Raw genomic sequence first — 26,569 nt, 5'->3', positions numbered from 1 at the left:
CATAGCTGCATATTTTTGCCTTGCCTCTAACTATGCATAGTGATCACAATAACTATACCTCATCCATATACCAGAACTCTTGATTAGGCTTCTCAAGCCTAATCTAATTTTCCCGTAGTCCCTAAACTGAACAATCTTTGCCTCATTCTCATCTGCCATTTCTCAGTTAAAGAGTAATATATCTGTGATAATATTATTTGGGACTATTTATTATTTATTGTGTAATGCCCCAAAAGTGCCATGCACAGTGACAGCACAAAGCACGTGTTTGATGCTATTTAAAAACTTGCAACCTTTTTTCAGACAAAAAAGTCGATCTTATCCTTAACACAGCTACTAATTAGGGTGGTAGAAGAATAATTAGGGCAGGCACAGCTGATCTGAGGTTATGCAACAAATCAAAGTTATGACTGGAATCCAGAATATATCCTAAGAAAATCACTAACATAATCTCAAAAACTCCCCTTTATCCGTTACGTATGGAGCAAGCAACTGCAATTGGTTATTTTCTTCGTAATCATCTTGCAGTTTCTGTAAATCTTTGCAGACAAAAGCATGTCACCTCTGAAGTACTCTCATTCTCTAGCAGGATGAGAAAACAGAGGGGTAGGACATATTCGAACTCAGATTTCCAAGTTCAGCTGCTCCTTATGCTATTTTCAGCCCCATAAGCCTTTTCCTTGTTGTCATTTGGGGATGTGTGTGCATGATTACAAAGACAGTGTTTGCTCTGTTTGGAGACAGACCTGTCTGTTGTCCTACCATACTAAAATGAAGGGCTGAATTCCCCTTTGCTGCCAGACAGCTTTTTTAATCTTTTTACCCCAGAGTGTTATATTTTTTCCATCTGACTTCAACAAGGAATTAAATTGTGAATGTTAATAGTGACAACATTTGCATTCTTCTCTCGGATAGAATGTAAACAGCAGAGTGATGCTGTTTTGGCCAGGAAACGGGGCCAAGCTTTTCTAGGTCCGCTGATTTTCATAACGAAAAGGTTATATGAATGTATAAATAAATTGTCCTTTCCATTAACACAGCCCTACTCTGCATCTGGAACTACTCATGCTTGTGGAGAAACAGGAGGTGATACCTTAGAAAAGCTGAAATGTCCGAACTTGTAACTCCTTCCCTAAACATCCTATTGCAACAGGAACAAGAGATGGTGCATTACCAAGTTGAAAGTACACACTGCTTCTGATACAGTGTGAAGACATCAGACAAGTGTCTTTAAAAAAAAAAAAAAAAAGTACATCTTCTGCTAGTTCAGAGGAAATTAAACCCACATGAAAACTTCACTTACTTTTTGAATATTACATCATACGTTACAATGCCATGTAAAATGGACCTCCATGCTGCATAAAATTGGCATTCCATTGTTTTCTATTTTCCACTTCTCTTGATAAATTCACATAATAAAGTGTGCTTCTGATAACCTGTAATTCCACTGATAGATCAGTCATACAGGAGAGACGGAACTGACTTTTCAAGAGCAGCGCATGGCTCCCATAAAATTATTCCAGCTTTCGTGGCACGTCATAGAGAACCGGGGACACAATGCATTTTGTATTTTGTAATAAAAGACATTAGCACTGACTGCTTGGCTTTCTTCTCATGTGACTTTGTATGTCGGTGGGGAATTCAGTAGTGCAACATAAAGATGTCACTACAAAATGCAAACGCGGTAATACTCAAAGTAATGGATAAAAACAAGAGATGCAGTATGCTAGCAGGGTACTAATTAGTTTGGCTCTGCTATCTCAGATAATCTCAAACCAATTCCAAACCTGTTTCCCTTTTATCTTTCATGTGTGCTACCTTTTCTGATGCTATTGCAGTTTAAAAAAAAAAAAATCATTATTTAGATTATCATTGGACAAATGCCTAGGAAAGTACTATTGATTAATGATGTATTAATCAATTTTATTATAAACACAGGCCTCCACTTGGCTGATTGACACTAGCAGCTATTAATGATTAATTTCTGCTTTCATTTACAGTGGCAGGAAGGAGATTCTGTCAATAGGAATGAAGATACTTTATGTCCCTAGACAAAGGAAAATAAGGTCATTATTTGGTTTATGAAAATATAAAATGTTTTAAATTAAATATTTAAGTAATGAGTCACTTGTGTGCTTTACAAACTGATTTACAGTATACGGAGTCACTTAGCTAGTCCAGTTGGATGCAGAAGGGCAGGTAAGAGATAAAAAGGCTGTTAAAGTAATAAAGTCCAACCCTATGCGTGGCTGCCTTTCTAAAAAATAGGTTAGTCATCTTTGTTTCACTGTGGATGTGTCACCACATAATAATCATTGTAGTCATTAACAGTTCATGCCATGCTGAACCTATGCCTTTAATTTCATTTGTGTTTTGAAAAATCTCATATTAAACTAATTCATTTCCCCTTGACCTAAATATTTATGTCAACAATATATATACAACTGATCCCACTATAACCTATTATGTTAGAGACTGTTTACAGGCACCAATAAGAAAATCTCAGTGAATAAGTAACACGATTAAGAAGCTTTCTATATACTGGATTTAGAGACTTTACTGTGCGGGGTATATTAGTTTTATTGTTTTTCAGGACAGGTATTGTTTTTATGCTGTATTTTTATGCAGCTAAATGTTTCAGACCTTTTTTTGAGTAGGAATTTTTAGCAATGGCATAGTTGTTAATGTTCTGTATCTGCTGTACAATAAATTAGTGCTAAAATAAATTGCGCTAGGCTTCAGTCTTTTTCAGAGCTCCACTATAGTTATGTAATACTTCTTGATCAGGCCAGAATTGAATGATTGAAAACTGAAGAGATTTAATTTCAGTAGCTGCTTCCTAAACCTTGTGATACTGGTTAGCTCCCTACACCACCAAACAGATCTCATCCAGAGACAAGTGCCATCTATCGATAAAAGATATATTTGAGTCGGAGAAGTCCAACCCGACCAAAAATGGAACCAGCCTGCCACCTGCTGCTGTGTGGAATTACTTCAATAAATGTATTTGCTAGGCCTTGTTCTGACCCAAGAAACACACTCCTGTGTGAGCTGCGTCCGACAAAAGCCTGCCTATTCTTCTAACAGCGAGCTTTCCCCTGGGCAGTTCCAAAAGCGTTGGTTAACATTGAAATAATGGGACGTTCTGTGCATTTGAAAATAGGAGGACGTCAGGAGGATTTCTTCATGGAAAGGGTTGTTAAACATTGAAATGGACTGCCCAGGGCGGTGGTGAAGGTGTTTAAGGAAAGACTGGATGCGGCACTTAGTTGGTCTAGTTGACATGCTGATGTTCGGTCATAGGTTGGACTCGATAATCTCGGGGGTCTTTTCCAACCTTACCGATTCCCTGATTCTGTGATTCTAGTACTTCCAAATCTTGGTGCGGCTAACTCCGGTGTTTGATGGTCTCGTTCAAGTTTCTGCTCCTGGAAAGGGGCCACGAGCTGAAAACTCAGCTCCTGCTAAAAGCAGCTGCTTAGTCCCTGCAATCATACAGCTAGAGGCTGGCAAGGTCTCATATATCCGAATAAAAACATCACCACCGACGACAAAAAAACCTCAACCCAAAATAAAAATCACATTACTAGTCTGATGTCTCACAGTTTTATCAGGACAGGTTGATATTTGAGGCTTTCAACAGCGAGACCTAGGTCCTTTATGTGTTCTGAGGGGCAGGATATTTAGTATCCAGTGCTTTGGTCACATCCGCCGGGGTAAATCCTGGGACTTGGAAAACGCACCCCGACTCCCAGAGACTGCTCAGAGTAAAGTGTCCCCCCAGAAGTCACAGGGGATGGGGCCAAAACTCCCAAGCACACTAATTAAAGCAAACAACGCGGCGCGGCCCTCAGCGCCAACCCACGCCACGCGGGCAACAGCACGGAGCGGAATGAGGGGACGGACCGGGAGGGCAGAGGGCTTGAACTGAGAGGCGACGGGGAGCGCAGCCAGGGTGCGTAAAACACCGGCTGAGCCCGAGGGGACACAACAACCCCACACAAGGAAGACGCTCCCAAGCGCCCCGGCCACGGCCGGCCGAGGGAAACGCGCCTGCGCCCGCCCCGCCCCGCCCCGCCCCGCCCGCCCGCGGTGCCGGAAGGGGCGTCCCGGTGCCATCCGATCCCCCGGGAAAGGGTAAGGGGGGGGGGAGCATCGATCCCGTGCCGAGGTGTGCCCGCGGGTTTCCCTTAGGGAATGTGTCGGAGGCCGGGAGTCGAGCCCCGAGGTACGGGCGGGTGTGGGGAGCCTCCGGCGGGGCCTGCGAGGGAGGGCGTTCCGTGGCGGGCTGCGTCAGCCCCAGCGACACGAGGGGCGTACCGTGAGATCCGCCACGAAGGCCGAAAGTGCTTTAGTGGAAGACAGGGCGAGTTAATTGCAGGCTTTTGTACGGAACGTCGCCAGTGAGCCGGCTGGGTGGTTTGTTCCCCCCCCCCCACCACCCCCCTTCCCTTTTCAATTATGTTGTAGATTCGTGTGAAGGTTGGAACACACTGGTCGTTTGCCTGACATGAAAATGCTTACGCCAAATTACGAGTGAGGAGGAAACTATATTCTTGCTTTAATAATAAAATGTATTGCTGTTACAGTGGTAGTTTGAAATCATTAAAATAGCAGTCCTCTCTAATAGAAAATACTGTTATTTTTTCAAGTTACGTTTATTGTTCCTGTTCTGTGGCTCCTGTCAGCTTTCCACAATTGGTACAGGCTAAACGTGTTTGTTTGTTTGTTTGTTTGTTTTAATTTTTTCTAAATAGCACATATTCAGATATTAAAAATTTGAAAATGTAAATGAAAATCTAAGCGTTTTTTAAAGAAGTTGAGTACCTCTAGCACCATAAGTCATCATTAGACACGGCTGCAGTGTAAATAGTGAACACTGTGGTCACTGGACCCTTAAATGCACAGTGCATGAACATCAGAGTAATTTTCATAGGCTAGTGCAGGACTGGCATGTCTTGCAAGTAATTTTTTTTCCCCCTCTGGTTTTGAAATAATATTTGACCTGTCTCAGAAGGCATTAATTCAGTCGTTTCCTGGTTTATATTTTGTCATTCTGGTCTTGGCCGTGATGCTACAAAACTCTAAAAACAGTCACAATTTGAAACACAAATAGGCCTGGTAGACATACAGATTTGAACATGTGCATTCTTTGCAAAATTGTGGCCTTTGTTTATATCCACAAGTGCTTTGCTCCTAATGTGTATGTGGCCAGTCTCTTCGCGAACGAAGAACCGGGGAAGGTCTTTCCACCTTCCAGCCTGCGCATTGGATTTTTTAGGTGAGACACAGTGTGCGCGGAACTGAGCCCACCCTTTGATCCTGAGGTTCATCTCTGCAAGGAAAATAAGAATTTATCTAGAAAAGGTTCATAATGCATCATTCACCCATTGCCCCTCACTCAAAATATTTTTCTCCAAGTTCTGCTGCTGTCACAACACATAAAAGTTAATATTGGGTTTAGTCCTCTGAGTTAGGAAATTGAGCTTTCTAACGTATGCAAGGCTGCAGAGGACAGAGATTTGATATTTAGAAAGTTGAACTGAATTGAAATGTCATTTGCAGTTGTTACGAAACACAAAGTACTCACTGGAATTCACCAGTTTCCACTACAGGGATGAGATGTCCTAGTTACAGGGGCTGGGACCAGTTTATCACTACGTGGGTATAACTAAAGCTGTGTATTCTGCACCCTCAGTGTAATTTCTGATGGACTGTTAATAAATAGATTGTTTGCAGCAGCTGTCCAGGGCACACCTGCCACCCCAGGCTACAAGCTGGGTGTTAAAGAAACCAGGGGAGTGTTCCTTTATTTTCACACCAGTGACTCAGCTGTGACAACTCCCCACCAGAAAGGCATTAACACCTTCACACCCAGCCTGAGGGGTCATCTCTGCTAATGGGCCACCTTGGCATAATAGGCAGCTGCAACATCTAGACCATCAAAGATTCCAAAAATATCCCACAGAGTTAAATCACCCATTGTGAAACTCCCCGTCCTGAGGGAGGTACTGGGCATTCCCACCTGAACTTGAACATGTATAAACTTCGGGTTTAGGGACTTCAGACACCACACATCTATCGACCCACAGGTGGACCAGAACTTCAGCAGGATTGTGACTGCCGCTCTCGCTACTTCAACAGGACTGTGACCATCATCTGGACCAACAGGTTTTCCTTTCCTTTGCTCACGGGGTGCTCAGCACAGGGGCTAACGAACATTGTTTAGTTCTTGTCCCAGGATGCTGGGTCATAAATCTGTCTTTGGGGGTTAAGACCAATTTTTCTCTGTAAAATTGTATTTATTGTGACCTTCTTAGTAAATTGTAATTCTGACTTGTCATCTCTCTTGAGTTGGGTTCATTTAATTTACTTTTTAAACCAGCACAGACAATTTTTTTCCTTTTCAGTGCTGGAATAACAAGCTCGAGGCAATGGCTATTACATCAGCTGATAACAACACAAATGTTTAGTTCATATCTGCAGTGTAAGAAGAAACCTACATCCCTCGCTTTATTCTTTCCTGTAACCCCCTGTGCAACTGAGGCCAAAATTGGCTCATCCTAGCTTCTTGTTACCTCCTCTGGTGAGTATGAAACCCAATGATTTTACTTGCCTGGGTAACAGTTACACTTGAGTAGGGTTTCTGTACCCAAAATTTTGTCAGACTCTTAACTGCTTTTTTTTGTGTTGGTTTTGAAATAAGTGGTGCAATGTAAAGGAGCAAGTGTCTCTCCAGCACACTTTTTTTGAAACTTTTTGAAAAGTATCATAATTTACCATGGGAATAACTTAAAAAATAACAGCTTCCTGTGTTTTGTTTGGAAAGTTGATTTCTTTAGACCTAGTTTAGATTAAAGTAATGATTTTCTCAGCATATGATGAAAAAAAGCTTGGAAGATTTAATGTTCTGTAGGGTGCATTACTCCTGTAGAAACATAGGCAGTTAACTTTTATTGGTGTGCAAAAGTACTTGACTTAAGCATAAAAGGAATATATTCTTGTAAGTCTTAAAAGAATTACTGTTTCTCCAGAAGGAATCAGTCATGGCTGATGACTCTCAGAGAAATTTTCGCTCAGTGTATTATGAAAAAGTGGGGTTTCGTGGAGTTGAAGAAAAGAAGTCACTGGAAATTCTATTAAAAGATGACCGTTTGGGCAAGTTGATTTCACTGCTTCCTCTGTTACTTTGGTGATAAGGGGCTGGGGAGGAATTAATAGAAAATGTTAAGCTGCTGTGCTTAATGCTCATTTAAGTTTTTCATGGTTTGCCACTAATGTCTCTGCTAGCAGACCTTTGAGTTTCAAAGATCTGAAAATCTGATTTTTAGAACTAGTAAAGGCTTGTCAGTTTGCTTCCTTTTCTTTTCTTCTCTCATTCTTTGTGCTGAAGAAACTAAAAGTTTTCTGGTGAAAGCAGTTTTAATCAGAGAATGCATAATTTCATGCTGTTTATTCCATATAACTTCAAAACAATGAAGATTTTGTTGTTGCTGTTGGTCCCTGAGGAGTGCCACATCTCTAACAGAACAGAAAGATAAATGTTATCCCTTTTAAAAAAGCCCTTAATTGTTTTGACAGTGACATGATTTACAAAATACCTGTAAAAATGATGCAGTTTCTTCCTGATGAAACCTAAAATAGTTTTACTGTAGATCAAACCCAACATATATATTTTTCAAAATTGTTGAAGTTTATGGGACACATTCTATTCCCAGTTGAAGTGGTGAAAGAATTTATTGATAACACATGATGAAAGTGAGGATTTCAGTCAGCAGCTAAAGATTTGTCATACTTAGGTAGATCAGAGGCGCAAAAATATTTATATTTAGGTTTATAATAATTTTTTTTTCTTTTTATTTCTCTACAGATATTGAGAAGCTTTGCACATTTAGTCAGAGGTTTCCACTCCCATCCATGTATCGTATACTGGTGTGGAAAGTGCTTCTAGGTATGAAATATAACATAGAATGTAGAAAGGTGTATTTTTTACAGAGGTAATGACGTAGATTATTCTGTACTACTTTACCTACTGCTGCATATTTATCCTGCTTTTGTATCCATCTCGAATGCACAATGGCAATTATAAAATAATATTCCATGGATAGTTTTTGAGAACTTTGCTGAAGTGTACCTAGGAGAGTGTGTTTCTTTATTAATTTTTTAGCACTATGCAGTTACATTGATAAAATGTTTGAAATGTGGGTTATAGGAAGTCACCAATACCTGGTAAGGTATTCAGTGCTGTTCCTGAAATAACAGTTAGGTTGAAGTAAAGCTGTGATCAGTTTTAAACTGGGCAAGGTATGGGATGCATGTTTACTCTAAAGAAAAGCCTTGTGTTCCACAAAATCTTGGTTTCTTCTGGTTTTGCTTCTGGCTTTGAGTTGTATTTGCCATTGGAGAAGTTATGAGGCCGAAGACAAGTTATGGTATCCCCAGAAACCATGAAAACCCATAAATAGATTATATTTTCCTTGGAGTGCGTTCATCAGATGACTCATTCAAAAGTACTACTGACTTTGCACTATCTGGTAAAAGTTTTACTACATGTGAGCTTGTGTCACTTGGAGACAGGAGGGGTTGTGCAAGGCCCAGGAGTTCTGACCCTTACAAGGTACCTGGAGAGTTTGTTTTCCTTAGAGTTGCTGCGTGTAGAGAAACACCGACAGGCCGAGTGTGAAGGTTGGACTGAATCTGTGGAAGAGAAATGTGATTTACCATACTCTTGGTGGGGGAGCACTGTGCCGCTTTTGAAAGGCTTGAGCGTGGCTCCTCTGCTCAGTCTTCTGCTGCCAGAGCTGTGCTGGCAGGAAAGGAGCTGAGAGCCAAAATGTCTCATCAGGGAGACCAGCAGCATCAGTCCTCAGATTGGCTTGGGAGCTGCTGTCTTTTACTGCCTGTGAACTCTCCCGCATGTTCTTTGTCATTTGGCTCTCCAGAGTACATGAAGATTCTTGGCATGTGATTCAGAGTCAGGAAGGTTGGGGATTCCTACCTCAGAAAGGTTATTTTCCAAAACCGTTTTTGTCTGGTTTAGGATGTTTATTTATCTTAGGCTGTGCCATAATCTTGAACAATGTTCAAGTAAATATCTTCTTGGTTTCTGTATTCCACTACAGTGTCTGGAGTTTGAAATAGTGTATTAGAAAGTTTTAGATGAGTTTTAAAAATTATTTTAATTTTTTTCTTCCCCCCCCCCTCTAATTTTCTACAATTTAAAAGTTGTGGCTTCATATCCCTGATTATTTGGATTTGTGAGCCTGTTTCTGGCAAAGGCAGTAAAGGAACAGTGCACAGGAGGTGCAAGATCTAATTATGAAACTTGGAAGTTCTTGGCATTGATCATTGAACTGACAGAGTAATTCTACTTGATAAAAGCCTTTGCCATAAAAAAGATGATTGCATCCTGGGCCCTAGTGAAGTAGTCAGCATCTTTAAAATATTAGTTGTAGGAAATATAGCGTAGGAGGCTTGGGCAAGTGACTCAGTACAAGATCTTTCAGCCAAAATTATAATAGCAAAATATAGTCTCTGCAAAATCATGGCTCACTGCAGAGCCAGTGGTCAATCTTTGACTATTTTAGATAGATGATCTGTGAATTATCTGATAACACAAAACACCTTCTGAGTTAACTGCATGGAAAATTCTATTGATTTTTAGAAAGATTTTGTGTTTTAAACCCAGAGTGATTCATTTCACAACATGAAGCGGTGTCAGGGGAGGTTTAAGTTAGATATTTGGAAAAGGTGCTTCACCCAGAAGGTGGTTGGGCACTGGAACAGGCTCCCCAGGGAAGTGGTCATGGCACCAAGCCTGCCAAAGTTCAAGAAGTGTTTGGACAACGCTCTCAGACTTGTAATTTTTTGGGGTGGTCCTGTGCAGGGTCAGGAGTTGGACTCAGCGATCCTTGTGGGTCCCTTCCAGCTTGAGATATTCTGATTTAAAGCATCCATCCTGTCATTCTGTATACTTCTTGGGTGAACAGAGGTGAACAAGAACTTCTCTTATGCTGTATCTCAGTGTTAACACTTGTTAGAAAAGCTGGTATTGAAAAAGAATGCAAAATATCTCCCTAAGTAGTTGGAACGACAGCCGAGTCCATTTCTGATTGGAAGTGTTGCATGTCCTCTAAATAATGTTAATAGTTTAAGAAAATTTTGCTGACAGGATAGGCTTCCTTATCTCAGACGTGTACCAAGACTTGATGCTGTCCCTGGTTGCATGGTATGTCAGCAATGTCTCCATTAATTTCCTGTTTAGGTGTGACTCAGGATGATTTTTAGACATCCCTATGTTGTTTAAGCTTCTTTTCTTTCTGCCTAAGGTTGTCTTCTGTATTTGAGGAGAGCAGTTGGCAGTATGTATATACGAAATCACGATGTTGACTCTCTTTTGGCATAACATGAAAAATGTCTTGCTCTGTCCCAGCTTTTGAAATGCAGACAGGTTTGCAGTTGGAACTGAAAAGATAATTTTGTGTCTGATGCGCTTGTTACGAAACTCAATCACTTCATGGTTTAACACTTGGCAGGAATATTTTTTTCTTAAAATGAGAGATAAAGCAGCAGGTAGCTTGTTTCAAACTGATTTTTGAAGAATATTCTCATGGGTTTCTGCACTGAGAAATATTCTGCTCCACTAGTGAAATGTTATGCATCTCTTCTGGTGATGCAGTTTAATCTTCTCTACTTTCCTACTTAGATACTTTTATTTCTTTTTTAATTTTTTTTTTCTCCTAGAAAACTAGAAAAAATATTCATGTTGTGCTAAGAATGTAAAAAATGTTACCTTGCGAAGTGCCTATGTGATATTCTTAAGTTTTAATCTAAATCTGATTCAACGTGTGTGATTGATTTTGCTTCTGAATGTTGTTTTAGAGAGATTAAATTGGTCAATTGAATCTATATATTCTCTGTCATCTCAGACAAAGTGTAGAATTTGGGAAAATGAGCAGCTAATGTAAATAAAAATCATTCTGCACCTACTTTTCAAGATAAGTGGAAGGTGGGTGCAAATGCGCAACTATAACTATACTAAAAACTAGATAAGTATAAGCCAGTAACAAGTAAGATTTCTCTTTACAGTCACTTATATTTTTTTCTTTTAATTACTTTTTTTTTTTTTTTTTAATTTTTGTTAGGAATTATTCCTCCTCACCATGAATCTCATGCTTTGGTGATGAAGTATCGGAAGGAGCAGTACTGGGATATACACCATGCCCTTCGTGTAATTCGCTTTATTAATGATTCTACCCCACAGGTAGATGTTTTCCTGCGCATTCATCAACTGGAATCAGGAAAATTGCCTCGAAACTTGGCTTTCACACTGGTCAGTGAACTGCAAGTCACCCCACAAATGCATGTAGATAGACCAAGTAAGGTGAATGGAAAACAGAGAAGTACTGGTATAAAATAAGAAATTTTAGTCCAAGTGCTTTTCTCTTTTTCTTCCCCTAAGTACTTACGTAAGATTTCATGCCTTAGAATCCCTTTTGTGTTTTTTGCCTGCTAGCTTTCGAGCATTTTGTACTCTGAAATGAAAATGGCATAATCCTATTGGAGCTCGTAGATTCTTACATGTCCTGGAACAAGGATAATTCAGAGCCAGTACAAGCTATGATTTAATGCAAATTGCATTATATATTTAAATTATTTGTTTTTAAATCTAGACTTTAATGTACTGACCTCCTTTTTATGTTAGTCTGAATCGATCAGGGCTTCTGTCAGGTCATGCACATACTCTACCGTTTACAGTGTACTCACAAACGGATGTTGATGTGATGGTAAGCCAGAAGAGTGATGAGAAAAACAATGTATGGATCTTATGTATAAGCCTCTGTCAAAGAGGATGAGATGAAAGGAACCACAAGGCTTTCTGCAGTGGGTTTTATCTCTTATTTAATGTTAAATTTGTCCATAAAATTAACATTGAAATTTGACATAAGAACATAAAAAATAAAGCTTAAAGTTAATATGGAAAGTTCAATAATATTTTGTTCTGGAGGATTACATACAGCATTCTGTTGTTAGAGAAGGGAGAATGTTTTCGTGCCCTTACCATTGCCTAGGAATGTGGCTGTCCTACCCTGCAAGTTTCCTGTAGAGAAGTTTCCTTGATCTTGGCCTGTGACCCAGTGGGCAGAAAATTCCTCCCCTCTGGACCAGTATTGCCTTCTGAGCAAGTGTTTTGTCAGTGCATCCCAGAGCACTGGTTGCTCTCAGTAGTGTGATGGGGTTTCACAGAGATGGTGTTTAGCGGAGCACCAGTTATTAGTCCCGTAACTTAGGTTTGTTTTGCTGCAGAAAGCATTGGTTCTCTTTATGCCAGCCTGCTTTTGGTGCAGTAATGTCCCCTTAAGTAAGAGGTTACTGCTTGATAGTAGTGCAGTTTTATTGTGGAGGCAGGGGGAATATAAAGATGATGTTGGATTGGTCTAAATACTTTGAATTGTTTGAGTACCATACAGAAGTGTGGTAGATGTTTTGTGCGATCTGAAAGCAGAGAGTTTAAGTAGGGATATGTGCATTGCAGCAGTCTGCGTGGCAGAGACATATCCCAGTAGTATTTAAGACTCTCCACACATCAAAACCTGTGATCCCATAGCTTACTGCTGCTTACATCAGCCTGTGGAGAAATACCTGGCTTCTTACCCTGCCTCCCAATGCAGTCAGTAGTGCCTGTGTAAGAAAGGCTGCTGTGAGAAACGGGGCAAATACAGAGACTTTCCTTGTGCATCTTCCCAGTTTAGACAGTTCCTGAGTCAGCTGTTGGCACGAGGTCTAGCTGGTCTTAGAGTTGGTTCGCCTACATCTACCCTGTGTGCAGTCATACCATTACCTGTGGTTTAGGCTGATACTTCTGTTGGGAAAGTATATCCTCATGAGAGAAGGTCATGGCATGCCCACCATGTCATGGGTTGTGGGGAGTAAGATACTCATCATCTGGAGAAGGTATTTGTCTCTAGGAAGTTTTATCTTGACCCAAATGATTTTCTGTGTGTTGAGGGTGAGGGGCACAGCTTACGGCTGCATGAGCTGTGACATCCACGACAGAGGTGTTTGAGGATCCCATTAGGCCCTTAGCAACCAACAGCAGGACAAATTCTGCTGCTGTGCAGTATAAATATGTGGTCCATGTAAGTGGGATTATCACTACCTTGTTAGAATGTGGTATTTTCTCATTTGAGAAAATTCGTGACTTTGAAACAGTTTTTCCCAGCTCCTGTTGTGTGTTTTGGTTGTAAAATCAAGACAAGTCTTACTTGCTCTGCTTTAGTAAGTATTTGTCATCATAGTGCAGCTACTGCCCAATGTTTTATTTATGAATGTCAGAACAGCTCTTTGTGTACATTGATTTCCATTTGTTTTCCCAAATCGCAGAGAAAAGGAATATAAGAATAATTTAAATCAGAATAGTCCAATGTTTCTGTGTAGTTCACTTGTTTTTTGGCTTTGTTTTCCAGGAACCTGAAGATGAAGTGTTTCTTGCTATTGCTAAAGCAATGGAGGAAATGGTGGAGGATCCTATAGAATGCTATTGGCTTGTCAGTTGCTTTGTGAATCAGCTGAACAGCAAGCACAAAGATTCATTACAACAACTGGTAAGGAAAAAACACCTTTTTTTTTTTTTTTCTCCTGTTTGTGGGGAGAGGCAGTTGTGGAAGGCATTAATACATGGAGACAACTGGAGCATCAGAGGTGACACCCTTGGATTCTGTTCCACCAACTGTTTTGAGAAAATGGGAGGAGTGCTTTTTAGGCTGTGATTGTGCTATCCTGTAGGACACTCAGTCAAATGTAACATTAGTAATTGGTTTTGTTTGCTACCTGGTAATTTTCAGTTACATCCTATTTTCTTTTTATCTTGTCTAAAGGTTACATTGTATCTAGTTGAATTATATTTCCTTTTAGGTTGTCTAAAGGTTGCTGGTATCTAGGTGAATTATATTTCTCACAAATCGGTCACTTAACAATTTTTTTTTTATTTTAAACAATTAAATTTAAATTACAGAGTTAAGAACGTCTTGATCTATGCCTGCTACTTTTTAGACTGCATCTCTGGCATCCAAGTGCTGCTCACTGTATGATAGACAAAGCACAGTTGGTTTTGCATTTTAAATGGAGCAGGGTACTATGTCTTCAGAAAAACAGTCTGTTGAAAATTAGGTTATAATAAAAAGTGGAATAGTTTTCTTTTAGCACTGATCATTTAAACACTGTCATAGAATGTTAATTTTGAATTTCTGTCTTACTGATTTATAAAATTAAAATTTGATTGTAAAGAAAAAGCATACTTTTTAAAATCGTGAGAGCTTTTGTAATTCTCCAAATAGCCTTACCAGATAAAAGCTCTTTAGTTAACAGTATGTACTGAGGTAAAGGTATCAGAGTACCTGTGCACTGGCAGACACCGAATGAAAATACGTTTTGCAGAAAATGATGCCTGCCCTTTGTTTGTTAGTCGTTTGGAACAAGAAATAATTTTTAAACCTGCCTCCTACTTCTGGAGGTGATACATTCAACCATACACATTTCTTTAGTTCCTTTCAAAGGAAAAAAGAGTAATTTTAAAGAAAGTGGTGTACTCTCACTAAATAAAGAGTGCCAAGCGTCTCCCTCCCTAATTTTTTTTTTTGTAATATAAGCAATGTACCAAGACTCTGCAGGTGAGAATATGGAAGAAGGAAGTGTTTTCTCCCTTTGACAACTGAAACCATTAGCTGTTTACTTAACTGTGACAAAAAGCATAAAGGTACTCCCGAATTTATGAAAATGTGTATTGTGTTACATTAAAATTTAAACAAGTTGACAAAATTATCCACATGTTTATCCTTCTAAATACTTTGGGTTTTTAAGCAATAAATCAATGTCCAGCTTTTAATGGGTTGTACAGGGATTTACTCTCAGAATTGATTTTCTGGGTTTTGCTGCCTTGTGTGTAGAGTTTTTTTGATGTGTGCTAAGGCTATTAGGTTTGAGGTGAATGAAACTCGATTTTACTTGTGAAGGTAACAGTAATTAGTGGATGTTTAATCTCTGTATTGCCTTAAGCTCTGAAACACCTCCTTGCATTAGGGAATACTGCATATATTGGAAGTTCTGCTAGTGGTCAGCAATTTAAGGAAGCTGAGTTTGTTTATTTAGTAAAGTACCTAATTAATTGCAAAAGTCAGCAACACTCATATTTTGGAACAGTTAAAACAATGTGAGTTCATTATTTTAACATCTTGTTTTATGCCGATTGAAATTCTAATTCTAATTTTCTAAGACGTTACATGTCACTGATGTGAGTTACCTAAAATTTTCCAATCCTTTCTCAGCCAAAAATTCTGGAGCAGTATTTGAACATTGAAGATAACAGACTCCTGATGCATCTGAAAGCATGTGCTGCCATGAGCAAGCTCCCATATGATCTTTGGTTTAAAAAGTGTTTTGCAGGATGTTTACCTGAGTCCAGTTTACAGAGGCAAGTTCTCTTCTTTCAATTTGTAACTTCATTGTACTTTTAGCTTTTTATTGTCACTAGCAGGGAAAGAGCTTTCTGTATTTTATCTGTAAGATTATGGTGTTGACTTCATTGCTGACTTGGAAATGATAAAATCAGATTTAGTTCCCTTTTTTGGTGATGCAGGATAATCAGTCTCTGTGTGATCATTTCACCCACTGAAATTAAAAAAGAATGGAGTTAAGAATACCAGCTGATTCTGTTAGACACTCCTGGGATTTAAAACTCAAAATCCTCTCTTAGTGATGGATGGCTGAATGGTAGACAGTTTTCAGGCTTTTTAACGAAAATCATTTCTTAGGGAGTGACTGTAACATCATAATTGTTAGATGAAAAAGATTTTGGGAACGTGTAGTAGTTTTGGCTGGGATAGAGTTAAATTCCTTCAGAGTAGCTCATATAGGGCTGTGTTTTGCATTTAAGCTGAAAACAGTGTTGATAACACAGGGATGTTTTAGTTACTGCTGAGTGGCACTAACACAGTTTTGTTTTCCTCTCTTTGTTATTTTTTCTTCTTTTCCTTACAGGTTTTTTTAATTATTATTTCTTTTAAATTATGAAATACTTTTTTTCTCAACCCGTGTGTTTGTTTCTTACTTCTACCCTTCCAGTTCTTCTCCCATCCCAGTGGCAGGAATAATGGCTGCGTTGGCTGTGTGGTGCTCAGTTGCTGGCTGAGGTTAAACCATGACAGAATGTTTGTTTTAAAAAGTGCTAGGGCAGGTTGAGTATTACAAAGTTAATGAAATAGTGGATTGCATCAGGATTCTACAGCTAGAAGTGGGTTGTTGAGCTTTTAAAAGGACAAAATTCTTGTGCATGGCATTTCACTGAAAGGCTTTTGAAATGAAGCTGGCATTATTTCTCTAGTTCTGCTGCCTGAGAACTCTTGGAAAGCAGGAAATTCAAGCTGGATGTTGAGAAACATGTTCTTTCTGCATTAATAAGAGTTGCTAATAGCTGAGCAGGATGTGGTACAAAAAACCCAATGGTTTCATTTTCAGCAGCCTGAAAACTTTGAGAAGTGGTGAGGTTCAAGAGAATTTTTACTTCAAGGGAATCAATTCCAGGGCTTCAGTTAGTATAGGAACCTAGTGTGGAAACAGAGTGCTTTGTAAATTGCTCTGTATAGAATGCTTTTGTGGTGGTAAGTTGGTCATAATCTTAAATAGTGAATGTTATTTGTTTATGTGGAACTTCACGTTTAATGGAGAAAAGTGAGAAATGGCTACTTTTAAAAATGTTTTATTGGCCCTTATAAAAACAAAGTTTTAGAGAACAAGCTGTGAGATTAGAAATCATGCTCTCTGGTCTTGGGGGACCGTGGCCTTTGAGGTTCAGGATGTTTTACTGTTGTCATCCAGGAATGTGTTAGAGAGAAAAAAACATTTTGAACCTTTAGGTGCAGCACTGTAATTGTTACATGGCAAGTTCTTCTCATCAAGCACCTGTAAGGCCCCAAAATAGTCATCTCTGTGTACTGGTTGTATGTGATGATGTGGTTCAAAGATTGTACCGCTTTTATGGCTACAGAAATTAAGTAGGTAGTGTGTTGGTTACAGCCTTAAAAGCAATTGAACACCTATAGTTTACCTACATCTCTTTCACATTTGCTTTTGTAGGTTGTTTCCAGCAGGTAATGATTGCTCTTGTTTCATTGTGCTTTCTCTTTGTGCAACTTAGTGCCTTAAAATGTAAACTAAGGGCAGCAGAAGTGACTGCCCCAGCTGGGACTTATCAGTCTCTTCAGGTCTTTTTTTCCATAGGCTTTTGTGATCTGAGATGGCCTTTGCAATCTGCTGCACCTCTTTGCATGTCTCCTAGGAAATATTTTTAGTTAGAGCTTATGTGATTCAATTTTGCTACTTGGTCTTACGGCTGAGGGCTATTGCTGAAAGAGGAATTTGCATCAGAGCAGTTTTGCTCTTGGAAGACGAAGGGTTTTTTAAAATTTCTGTTGAAAATAGAACATTTTATGGAGCTGTGTCATCTTGATAGTGTAAAAGGAAAAATCTAGATGAAGAATTTTGATTACGCATTTCACCTTGTCAGAACCTTTAGTTTCAAACTTCTATCATTTTGAATCAGTTTATTTACATAAAATATTTTGTCTAGTCAGTGTGCCTGTTTAGCATTCATATATACTGTTTGATCTTACTGAAATAGAATATTTTGATTATCTTGAATTTTTTTAATACTTTTTTTTTTTTTTAATACTTTTTTTCCCCCGTAGAAACGGTCGAAATATTGGCTTTTGGTATCACTGTGGAGTAAAAACAAATTTTAGTGTTGATACTTCTGACGGCAGAGCAATCCCTTTTCCCAACAGTTCTTGTGGGAACATGTTAAAAGTGCGCTTTTTCTTCACAGTTTAGGTTTCTGAATTATTCATTTGTAGTCATAATGGCTTTATTCACTAAGGAAATAACATACTTCATGGGTAGCATGTGACAGATGAACTTAATTAATGCTTAGAGATTCAGTTTGGATTAGAATCTAGGAGCCTGAATGCTTATCTGAAATGTATCCAAGTGGCAGTGTTGGAACTGCTGAGATTTGAAAACAGGCCTCCAATTCTCCTGTGAATTTTGCTTACTTTTTTGTGAAGTGAGAGATGATGTGAACGCAGTCTTTTATGGTTTTAATTTAACTTATGATTTATCACTGTGTTTCTTGGAGAGGTTGATTACTATCTATAAATTGTAGTCCTCTCTGCCAGGCAGCTAAATCTAGATTTCACGGGTTTCTTTCCTTTTTTTTTTTTGGTTTTTATTCTGAGATGTACAAGACTTGTATGTGCTGTGCAGAAATTTTTTCTGATAGTGGTGGGATGACGTTGCACAATGCCAGCTTAAACTTCTGATGGGCATTGCCATTCAGTGTAAATACTCTTTTATTGCACACTTCCAGTCACACCATAGGTAAAATTTATGCATCGGTTTAATTTAAATGGGCTTGGAAAGTGTATATGGACAGGTTTCAGGTAGAAACATTTCCTTTGAGCTTATGCAGTGTCTTTGTGTGCCCTAATACACTCGACATATTATTCAGCAAGGTTCTTAAAACTTCTTAGAGGTGCCATATTGGCAAAAGAGAGGAGCAGACTGACCATTTCAAAGACCCTGTATCCCACCTGGAATATAGACAGGGTGATTTCTGGAATATGAACTAGCCCGTAGCACAAGTCTAAGAGGGACAGAAAAGTGTACTTGTCTCTCAAACAGGGAGAGAACTGCATCACGCTGTTGTTTTCATGCCATCATTGCCCTGTTTGCTTGATTTCTGCAGCAGCATACCTGGTCATCTGTTTGGGAAGCCATGCCTGGAAAGCTTTCCAATGGTGCTGTGTGGGCCCTCAGCTAGAAATCCCTGCTCTTAAAGCTTGTTGTTCCCTTTGTGGCTTCAGCTCTACAGGCAAAATGGCACTTTGGCTGCCAGTTTAATCCAGCACTGTCACCCCAGATGATCCAACCACAGCAGAGGTGGTGCAGCTTTGCAGTTGTAATTGTGAATGAGCCAGGCGTTTTTTATGGCCTAATGGTGCCAATCATGTAATGTGCTCCTGAGTAATGTTGTTTGTATTCTGCACTGAAGGCTTGGCATTAGCAGGGTGGTGTTAGGTTATTAGTCTCTGGCAGCTTGGTGGTGGTAAAGTGTTTGGTCATTCTCCTGAAATTTACGACTTTCCAACTGACACCACCTCATGTATTAATATATGGCTTCTGCAGTTTTACATCTGTGATCTCCATGTCCTGCATAATTTATATCTGGTTGTAAAAATGTAAGTAATTAGTTAGTAGAAACAACAGAAATATGAAAAATGCCTTAAATTTACTATGGAGTGGGAGGGCATAAAAATGTGCATGTGAGCTACTACTGTGGAGAAACTTAATCTGATTTGCCTTTAAGTAACTGAGCAGCTTCTCAGCTCTATAAACGGGTGGGCACAAGATTATGACCTGACTTTGGGATGAGATTTGTGCGAGCCTCATCATGTCCCTCCATGCCCAGTTACCATTGGAAGGACACCCAGAGGCACAGGCAGAGGAGAAGGCATTGGCTCTTTTTAGATATCTCTGGCCTGAACGACTGGAGACCCAGAACCAGGGAGAAAGGTTGAGTGTGTCTACCCTGCAGCCTAGGGGTGAAACTGTGAGATTATTGGTAATATTTCAGAAAAAGAGAGAGCAGCAATGCTGTGGTGTTTCATGTGTCCTACTGCACTGTAGCAGGGTAGGAACCTCAGAAGCCGCCTGGAGAATGGCATCCCTTCACACACAGGTGCACACAGAGTGAGTGGTATCTTGACAAAGGAAAAAGCTCAGTGAAAAGTAAATAGTTTTATTTGTGTAATCCTGGGCATGCTCTTTGCTTTAAGAGCTTCCTGTTTCTTTTTATTTTTCCTTGTGGTTGTCACTACTGTTTCACTGTTACACAAATACCTACAAAAGTGCTCACGTAGTTAATTGAATGGTTATATTTCACAGAGGAAGATAACCACACAAATATAGGGAATTTTTCAGCGTTCCTGAGTAGGGCTATAGGCACAGTGGCACGATGTTTCTCTTCTACTATTAATCTGCTTTGGGTTTTTTCCATTTTTGACACAGTTTATGTTGTTCTCCCTGGCTCTGCTGGTACAGAGAAGGTGCTGACTCTTGACCACAGTGTTACTGGTGGAATTGCATTGGGAGTAACAAAAGCTGGAAATGTTAAGGGGAAAAATATTGCAGCAGAATAGCTGGTTAGTGCTGACATCTCACCCACTTTTCTATGCACCATCTTCCAAAATTTGTGAAGACACTGGTGATTTAGATACTGCGTCCATTTTGCCATTGTTAAAAAGATTTGTTCTGGAATCAGACTAAATAATGCAGAAAAACAATAGAGTGTTTTCTGAGCATAGCGTGGAACCTAACGTAATTATGGAGGCTGAAGTCAGGAGAATTGGAAGCAAAATAATGAAAAGAGACTGGGTGTTTTGTACTTTACACTTTTGAATTAACATGCACTTAAATATTAGCTTCAAAAATTATTTCCTGTTTTTTAAGGTTTGCTGCTCTTTGTAATTGTCATTCATAATTACGTAATTCTGATGCACATGAAACACATGGGGAAGCTGTTCTTGGGTTCGAAACAGATGTGTTTGGTAAGGAAAATGCTTTAGAAGTAAACAGGGATGACCTGTACATTATGGTACAAGGCTGTCGTCTCAGTTTTCTCATATCCTTGCTCAAACCTTCTAGACCTGACTTCAACATCAGTGTAATATTTACAGTGATAATTTGTCCTGGGATGCTTGAACCGCAAAGGAAACAGTAAGATTTTGATGTCGGATTATGTGTTATTCCTCTCAATATGGGAATTATACTCATTTTTTTCTTATAGCAAGACAGGGAATTAAAACTAAATTGCAAAGGGGAAGGCTGTGCCTTTTTTCTCCCCATCTGTCCATGTGGAGTTTTTGTTTCGTTCTTTTTCGTGAGTAGTCCTGAGGATTTTACATATTCTTTTCCTCCTTTCTTTATTGTAAGTTAAAATCTAGTCTAAATGTTTTGATGATTGGAGAGGTGGTGAAAATAGTGTCAAAAATTTTATGTGAATGGGACGTTTAGAAACTGATAAAGAGTTGACTTGAGTCACAGTGTGAAAAATAAGCAGTGTGTAGCAGCAGCAAACCTTTCAGCAAATTATAAAGCTTTTTACCAAAAAATCACAGAAAATTTGAGGTTGACAGGGACCTCTGGAGGGCATTGGTCCAACCAGTCCCTCTGCTCAAGCAGTTGCCCAGGATTATGTCCAGACAAGTTTTGAATGTCTCCAAGGAGAGAGACAACTTCTCTGTGGGTAACCTGTGCCAGTGCTCGGTCACCCTCACCGTTGAAAAAGTGTTTCCTGATGTTCAGAGGGAACCTCCTGTGTTCCAATTTGTGCTTGTTCCCTCAGGCTCCTTTACTGGGCATGACTGGAAAGAGCCTGGCTCCATCCTTTTTGCACTCTCCCTTCAATTTATGTACATTGATGAGATTCCCCAGATTGTTCTCCAGGCTGAGCAGTCCCAGCTCTCTCAGCCTTTCCTCACAGGACAGGTGCTGCAGTCCCTTCATCATCTTAATGGCTCTTGGCTTGACTCTCACTGCTTAAAAGTGTGATGCCTACACTTCAATTCAGCTTTCAAAGTTCGTGCCGTGCCTGCATTGTACTCTGCTGGCACTCTGGGCTGAAGGGCAAGTTTGTCTGGGAGAGGTCATACAAAAATTGAGTTGCCTTTGGAAGAAGCACACCCTCAGATCCAGATTTATAGGTGGGCTGCAGAAGATGTTTTTCAATTAGTGTGACTGTATTCAGAAATTACGGAGGGTAGTATGTGATCTTTGTCCCCCGCGATTTTATTTGGAAGGAGATGTACTTTGAACAAGTGCCCAGAAGGAGCAATATCTGTAATCCTCAGAAAGTCTTTCTGACACAGCTCTTAAAATTCAAGAACTAAAAATAATGCAAGCCCATAAAACCTGCCATCTGACAGATGGTTTCACACTGGTTTTGGATAATCTTTCTTCCCGAGTATGTTGAGCTGGGCCTGAGAGAGAGCTACTGGATGAAGGGTGATTTCAAATTGTCGGTAGTTTTGGTAGTAAGAATCCATTTTAATGTTAATCCAAGTTCTGTTACTGAAGTACATGCAGCCTTTGGAGCCCTGCCTGTCAGGTTTTCTTAAAACTGGGGTCCAAGTACAGCTTCATAGAAGTGGTAGGAGTGCTTAGGTAATTCTGAGAGTCTGCACAGTGGGATGGATTGGAAGACTTAGTAGTTGTTCCTTGTGCCTGATTTAAACATAATGGATTATATCCCGTTGATAGGTCATATTTGTATCTCATACAGCAATGACCTGGAATATTTAGCTGTTTAAGGTATAGTAGTTCAGTATTACATCCCTTTGAATTTTCAGCTACTTAACTGTTTGAAAGAGTGTATTAGGCATGCTAATGAAGTTAATTTCTTCTTTTTTGCACTCGGAAAAATTCTTACCTTTACCCTACACAGTAGAGTGGTTGTTACAGTTCAGACTATTAAAACAAAATTTGCTTTTTGTACTTGATCTTGTAAACAGTTCAATTTCTAAACAGCAACACACCATATTAGTACATACCAATTACTGCTTGCCATCCCTCTGCTCTGAACAGATTTAAGAGTTGATAAAATGTCTTTTATTTACCTTGACCCAAATAATTCAATACATTGCTGTTGCTCAGAAAAATAATCTGTGAAGAGGTGATTGTATGAAGGCTGTTCTAGCAGATAAATAAGCAGATAAGCACTGCAGTAATGTTTAGTGATTCCTTTTCATTTTCTTGTAGGGTTTGGGACAAAGTTATTAGTGGGTCCTGCAAGATTCTCGTTTTTGTTGCTTTGGAGATATTATTAACCTTTAAAATGAAGATAATAGCGCTGAATACTGCAGAAAAGATCACACAGTTTTTGGAGAATGTAAGTACTCTACTGTGCTTTTATAAAAAGTGTGTTTCAGCCTTAGTCATTTGCCTGTTACCATTGATATCATTACAGATGTACCATGGGATATTATTGCACTCCTCAGTGAGAATAGTGGAATAGTACAAAGGTGAAGATAAAACGCACAGGAGTAAGAATAATTTTTTCTATGAGGAGGTCAGGCTTTCATAGAGTGAAGTTATTTTTAGGCGTGGGGAATGTATTATCTATGTTTGTACAGAAGTGACAATATTCCTTATGATACTGAAGGGTTTTTCTGTGAAAGTATGTGCAGGTGAGGTTAGGTTAATTTTTATGGAAGCTCCTTAGAGGGGTTGGTTTCTGGCTGCCTATTTTTTTTTTTTTGCTTCTTTCCTGAGTGCAAGTCTACAGACCCAAGGGTGTGTTTTCTGTTGATGTGAGGATGGGGTCATGAACCTGACCTTGAATAGTAATGAGCATCCCAGCAGGGCTGTAGGGTCCCGATGTAACCTAGGTTAGTTAGATGAGATGTGTTTGTGGTCATGGATGGCCAGGGTGAGTTCTGCCTGCTGTCGACTCAGGGATGTGTGAAGTGTGAGATGTCTGGGTGGTAACCTTACCATTTTGTAAATAAAAGCTTTTTAACCTGGAGGTAACATGGTGTGTGTAGGACTGAAGGGTGATGGGATGATGGGGCAGGCAGGTGGGATTCTAGTTTTGTTCTCTTTTTTCTAAAGAGAACAAACCTGAACTGGAAATTCAGAATCTTTATTTTAAACAGAACAGTCCAAATGAAGTGCTCTAACAAGGCATCTTGCCCTGATCTTTTGTAGATTCCTCAGGACAACACTGATGCCATTGTCAGCAAAGCTGTCGATCTGTGGCGCACACACTGTGGGACTCCAGCACACTCAGTCTGAGAACTCTCTTTGCTTGTGACTGCTCGGGGGAAAAAAATGACATTTGAAAAGACATTACATCACTCTTCCCCCTTCCTAGTGTGATGTTCTTCGTTAACCTATGTAAAAATGCTATTAAAGCATAGTGACCAATTGGCAGAGACTGAAGAGGTTAATGATTTGCGCATTCTAGGATCTCTAGGTGCTGCTCACCCAGCGGGGCTCACCTCTCCACCAGCGCTGCCGAGGGGTCGAGTCCTGAAAAGGCGGGAGGTGCCGTGTTTGCCGTGCCCTTCACGTGGACTCTGCATGTCTGGCTGGGCTGTCGGAGGCGTTGGAGGCTCGTGGCATGACCTGTCAAAGCCCATCCCTGCGCCTGTCCTGAAAGGTGGGAAAAACCTTTTTACTGTGCCCCTCACAGGAACTCTGTGCGTGCCCAGGAGACACTGGAGACTCGTAGCATGGCCCATGACACTATTTATTCCATGGTAAAACTCCCCACCCCAGGGAGGTACAAGGTGTTCTGTAGGTATGTAATAACTCATAACTTCTTTGAGAGTGTGGGCCTCCCTCCCCCACCCCAGTGGATCAAGACCACCACTTCAGCTAAATGACATGGAAGCTGCAACTACCAAGTTTCATTGCTGGATCCTGTGTGCACTGAATCTATATATCTTCTTTACCCTTTATTTCCCTTTCTCTCTCCTATGCACTTCCTTAAGTGTTATCCTAATGATCGCTGTATTGCTGTAGATGATAGATATAGATGATAACACCCAAAACGGCACCATACCTGTTTGCCTTTGAAACAGAATTGTTCTAAAACAAACCCTACATATGTATGTTTTCAAACACTGATTATTCAGTGTCGTTTTCACTCTAATCCATCCCAAGGGATTTATTAATAAGAACCTGGGTGAGCCCCCAGCCCCCCCGGCCCTTTCTGAGGTGAGTCACAACACTAATATGTAAATATTTTTCAATAAATACAGGTGGAATGAAGATATCTGGTGGTGGTGTGATCATTTCCAAAGTGGTTTTTTGGTCAGCCAGCTACAGTATTTTGGTTGCGCAGTGTGCTCTCTTGCTCTTGAAGAAGTAAATTTAACTCCTGAAGCATATTTCTGTATGCCAGCTTATACTTGATGTAACTAGTCACTATTTGGAGGTGTTTGTAAGGTGAATGTACTGAACGTTAGTCTGCTGGATTGGTGGGCAAGCATGCCTTTGCTAGAAGTGCACTTGTACTCCAGTAATACTGTCAATTTTGGCTAAATGAGGCTTCACAAGACTCACGATGATCAGGGGTGATATCCTTTTCTAAATTGTTTTAAAATACTTCTTTTTATCTGTCAACCAGCTCTCTATGGCTGTACCTCAGTCTTTGTTCTTCATGGAAGATATTCTAGAGAGGTGGGTCTGTGCAGGTAAGGAGAAAATCAGTTGGGATGAGTCAGTAAAATTCAGCATTACAGCCCAGTAATAAATATAAAAAATAAACTCTGTTGAGTGCTTGGCTCAAAGTTGTAATTTGATTTTTTGTGGCTTAGATTTCAAAACAAATTTAATACAGAAATGTAATTCATGATTTAAGTAGAAGCCATAGATAGAGGTTTACTGGAGAACCGATCTTTTTCTTGTAAAATGGTGAAATTCTATTTCTGCCTCTTGCATAGCCCAGGGAATTGTATATAAAAATGTGTTGCTTAGCTGTTAGTTGACTCAAATTGACGCTCAGAATGCCAAGTAATGCACATTGCACTTGAATGGGTGTGTGTAGCTTGTACTCAGTGTAGGGCAAACTTGAAATGCTTTAGAAACATTTGTTCTAAAGTACGTCAGGTTTACTTTCAAGCACGTTGACTGGGGAGGCTTGGGACTCGCCTCAGGTTACCCCTAAAACCCTGGGAACATGATCTGTGCTGGAGGCTGAGATGCTGCTGTCAGTGTTTCTGGAATGCCCGAGTTTAGCCAGTTCAGAAAAAGCATGTTCACGTCTGCTTTGCAATCCATTGCTGTGTAATCCAGTGAGTTCACTTCAGATGGGAACCTGTTTTCCCAGCATAGGTGTGGGAGCTGGGTAGGGGTATGGGAAAGAGCACGCATGTTCTGTGAACAATAGCACTGCATTCTGTAACGTGCAGTGCACAAGTTTCTCAAGTAATGGCCACAGGTGCAGTCTGAGAGATTGCCTATTTGAAGATTTTTTTTTTTCCCCCCAGGCTGCACAACTAATTCACACAACCCTATAGGTACAGGTGCATTATCCAGGCTTTTACACAGCGGATTACTTGGTCATTGAAAAAACGAGCACCGATGACACTGAAGGTGTTCAGCAGATTCAGTCCTGAAGGGGAATCAATAACTCATATTCTGTGAAGAGAGGTGAACTGAATCAGGATTAGAAATGCCAGTCAGCGTTACTGCTTCCAGACTTGCCAGTGACTGTTCCTCCAATTACTATTTGACTGAAGGCTCTAAACGCTTTTTTAATTTAAAGAAGGCTTAGATCTCTATCAGTAGGCAGGCCCTGGAGCTGCACAGAAGAGAGAGATCAGCTTTTACAGAATCACAGAAAGGCTGAGGCTAGCAGGGACCTCTGGAGTCCATCTGGTCCAACTCCCCTGCCCAAGCAGGACTGCCTAGAGTCAGTTACCCAGAACCATGTCCATGTGGCTCCAAGGATGGA

General features: G+C 40.0%; 1 protein-coding gene across 2 annotated transcripts; it reads left to right on the top strand.

Moving 5' to 3' along the window:
- The first annotated feature begins 4,184 nt into the window (after positions 1-4,184).
- TBC1D7 (TBC1 domain family member 7) lies at positions 4,185-24,039 on the top strand. 2 transcript variants are annotated; one of them, XM_027898461.1, is made up of 9 exons: positions 4,185-4,229; positions 5,603-5,661; positions 7,038-7,158; positions 7,871-7,951; positions 11,145-11,332; positions 13,467-13,604; positions 15,324-15,469; positions 22,867-22,996; positions 23,815-24,039. In XM_027898461.1, exons 3-9 carry the CDS (start codon positions 7,047-7,049, stop codon positions 23,899-23,901), a joined length of 882 nt encoding a protein of 293 aa, XP_027754262.1. In that variant the 5' UTR covers positions 4,185-4,229; positions 5,603-5,661; positions 7,038-7,046; the 3' UTR covers positions 23,902-24,039. The 2 variants fall into 2 exon arrangements, with proteins under 2 accessions (XP_027754262.1, XP_027754261.1); XM_027898460.1 differs by lacking the exons at positions 4,185-4,229; positions 5,603-5,661 and adding exons at positions 5,743-5,769; positions 6,547-6,586.
- Positions 24,040-26,569: the final 2,530 nt, after the last annotated feature.

Source organism: Empidonax traillii, unplaced genomic scaffold (assembly GCF_003031625.1).
Source record: "Empidonax traillii isolate 1590-97213 ecotype Southwest subspecies unplaced genomic scaffold, ASM303162v1 scaffold597:size822913, whole genome shotgun sequence".
NCBI classification, from domain to species: Eukaryota; Metazoa; Chordata; class Aves; order Passeriformes; family Tyrannidae; genus Empidonax; species Empidonax traillii.
This window is presented reverse-complemented; position numbering and strand designations above follow the sequence as displayed.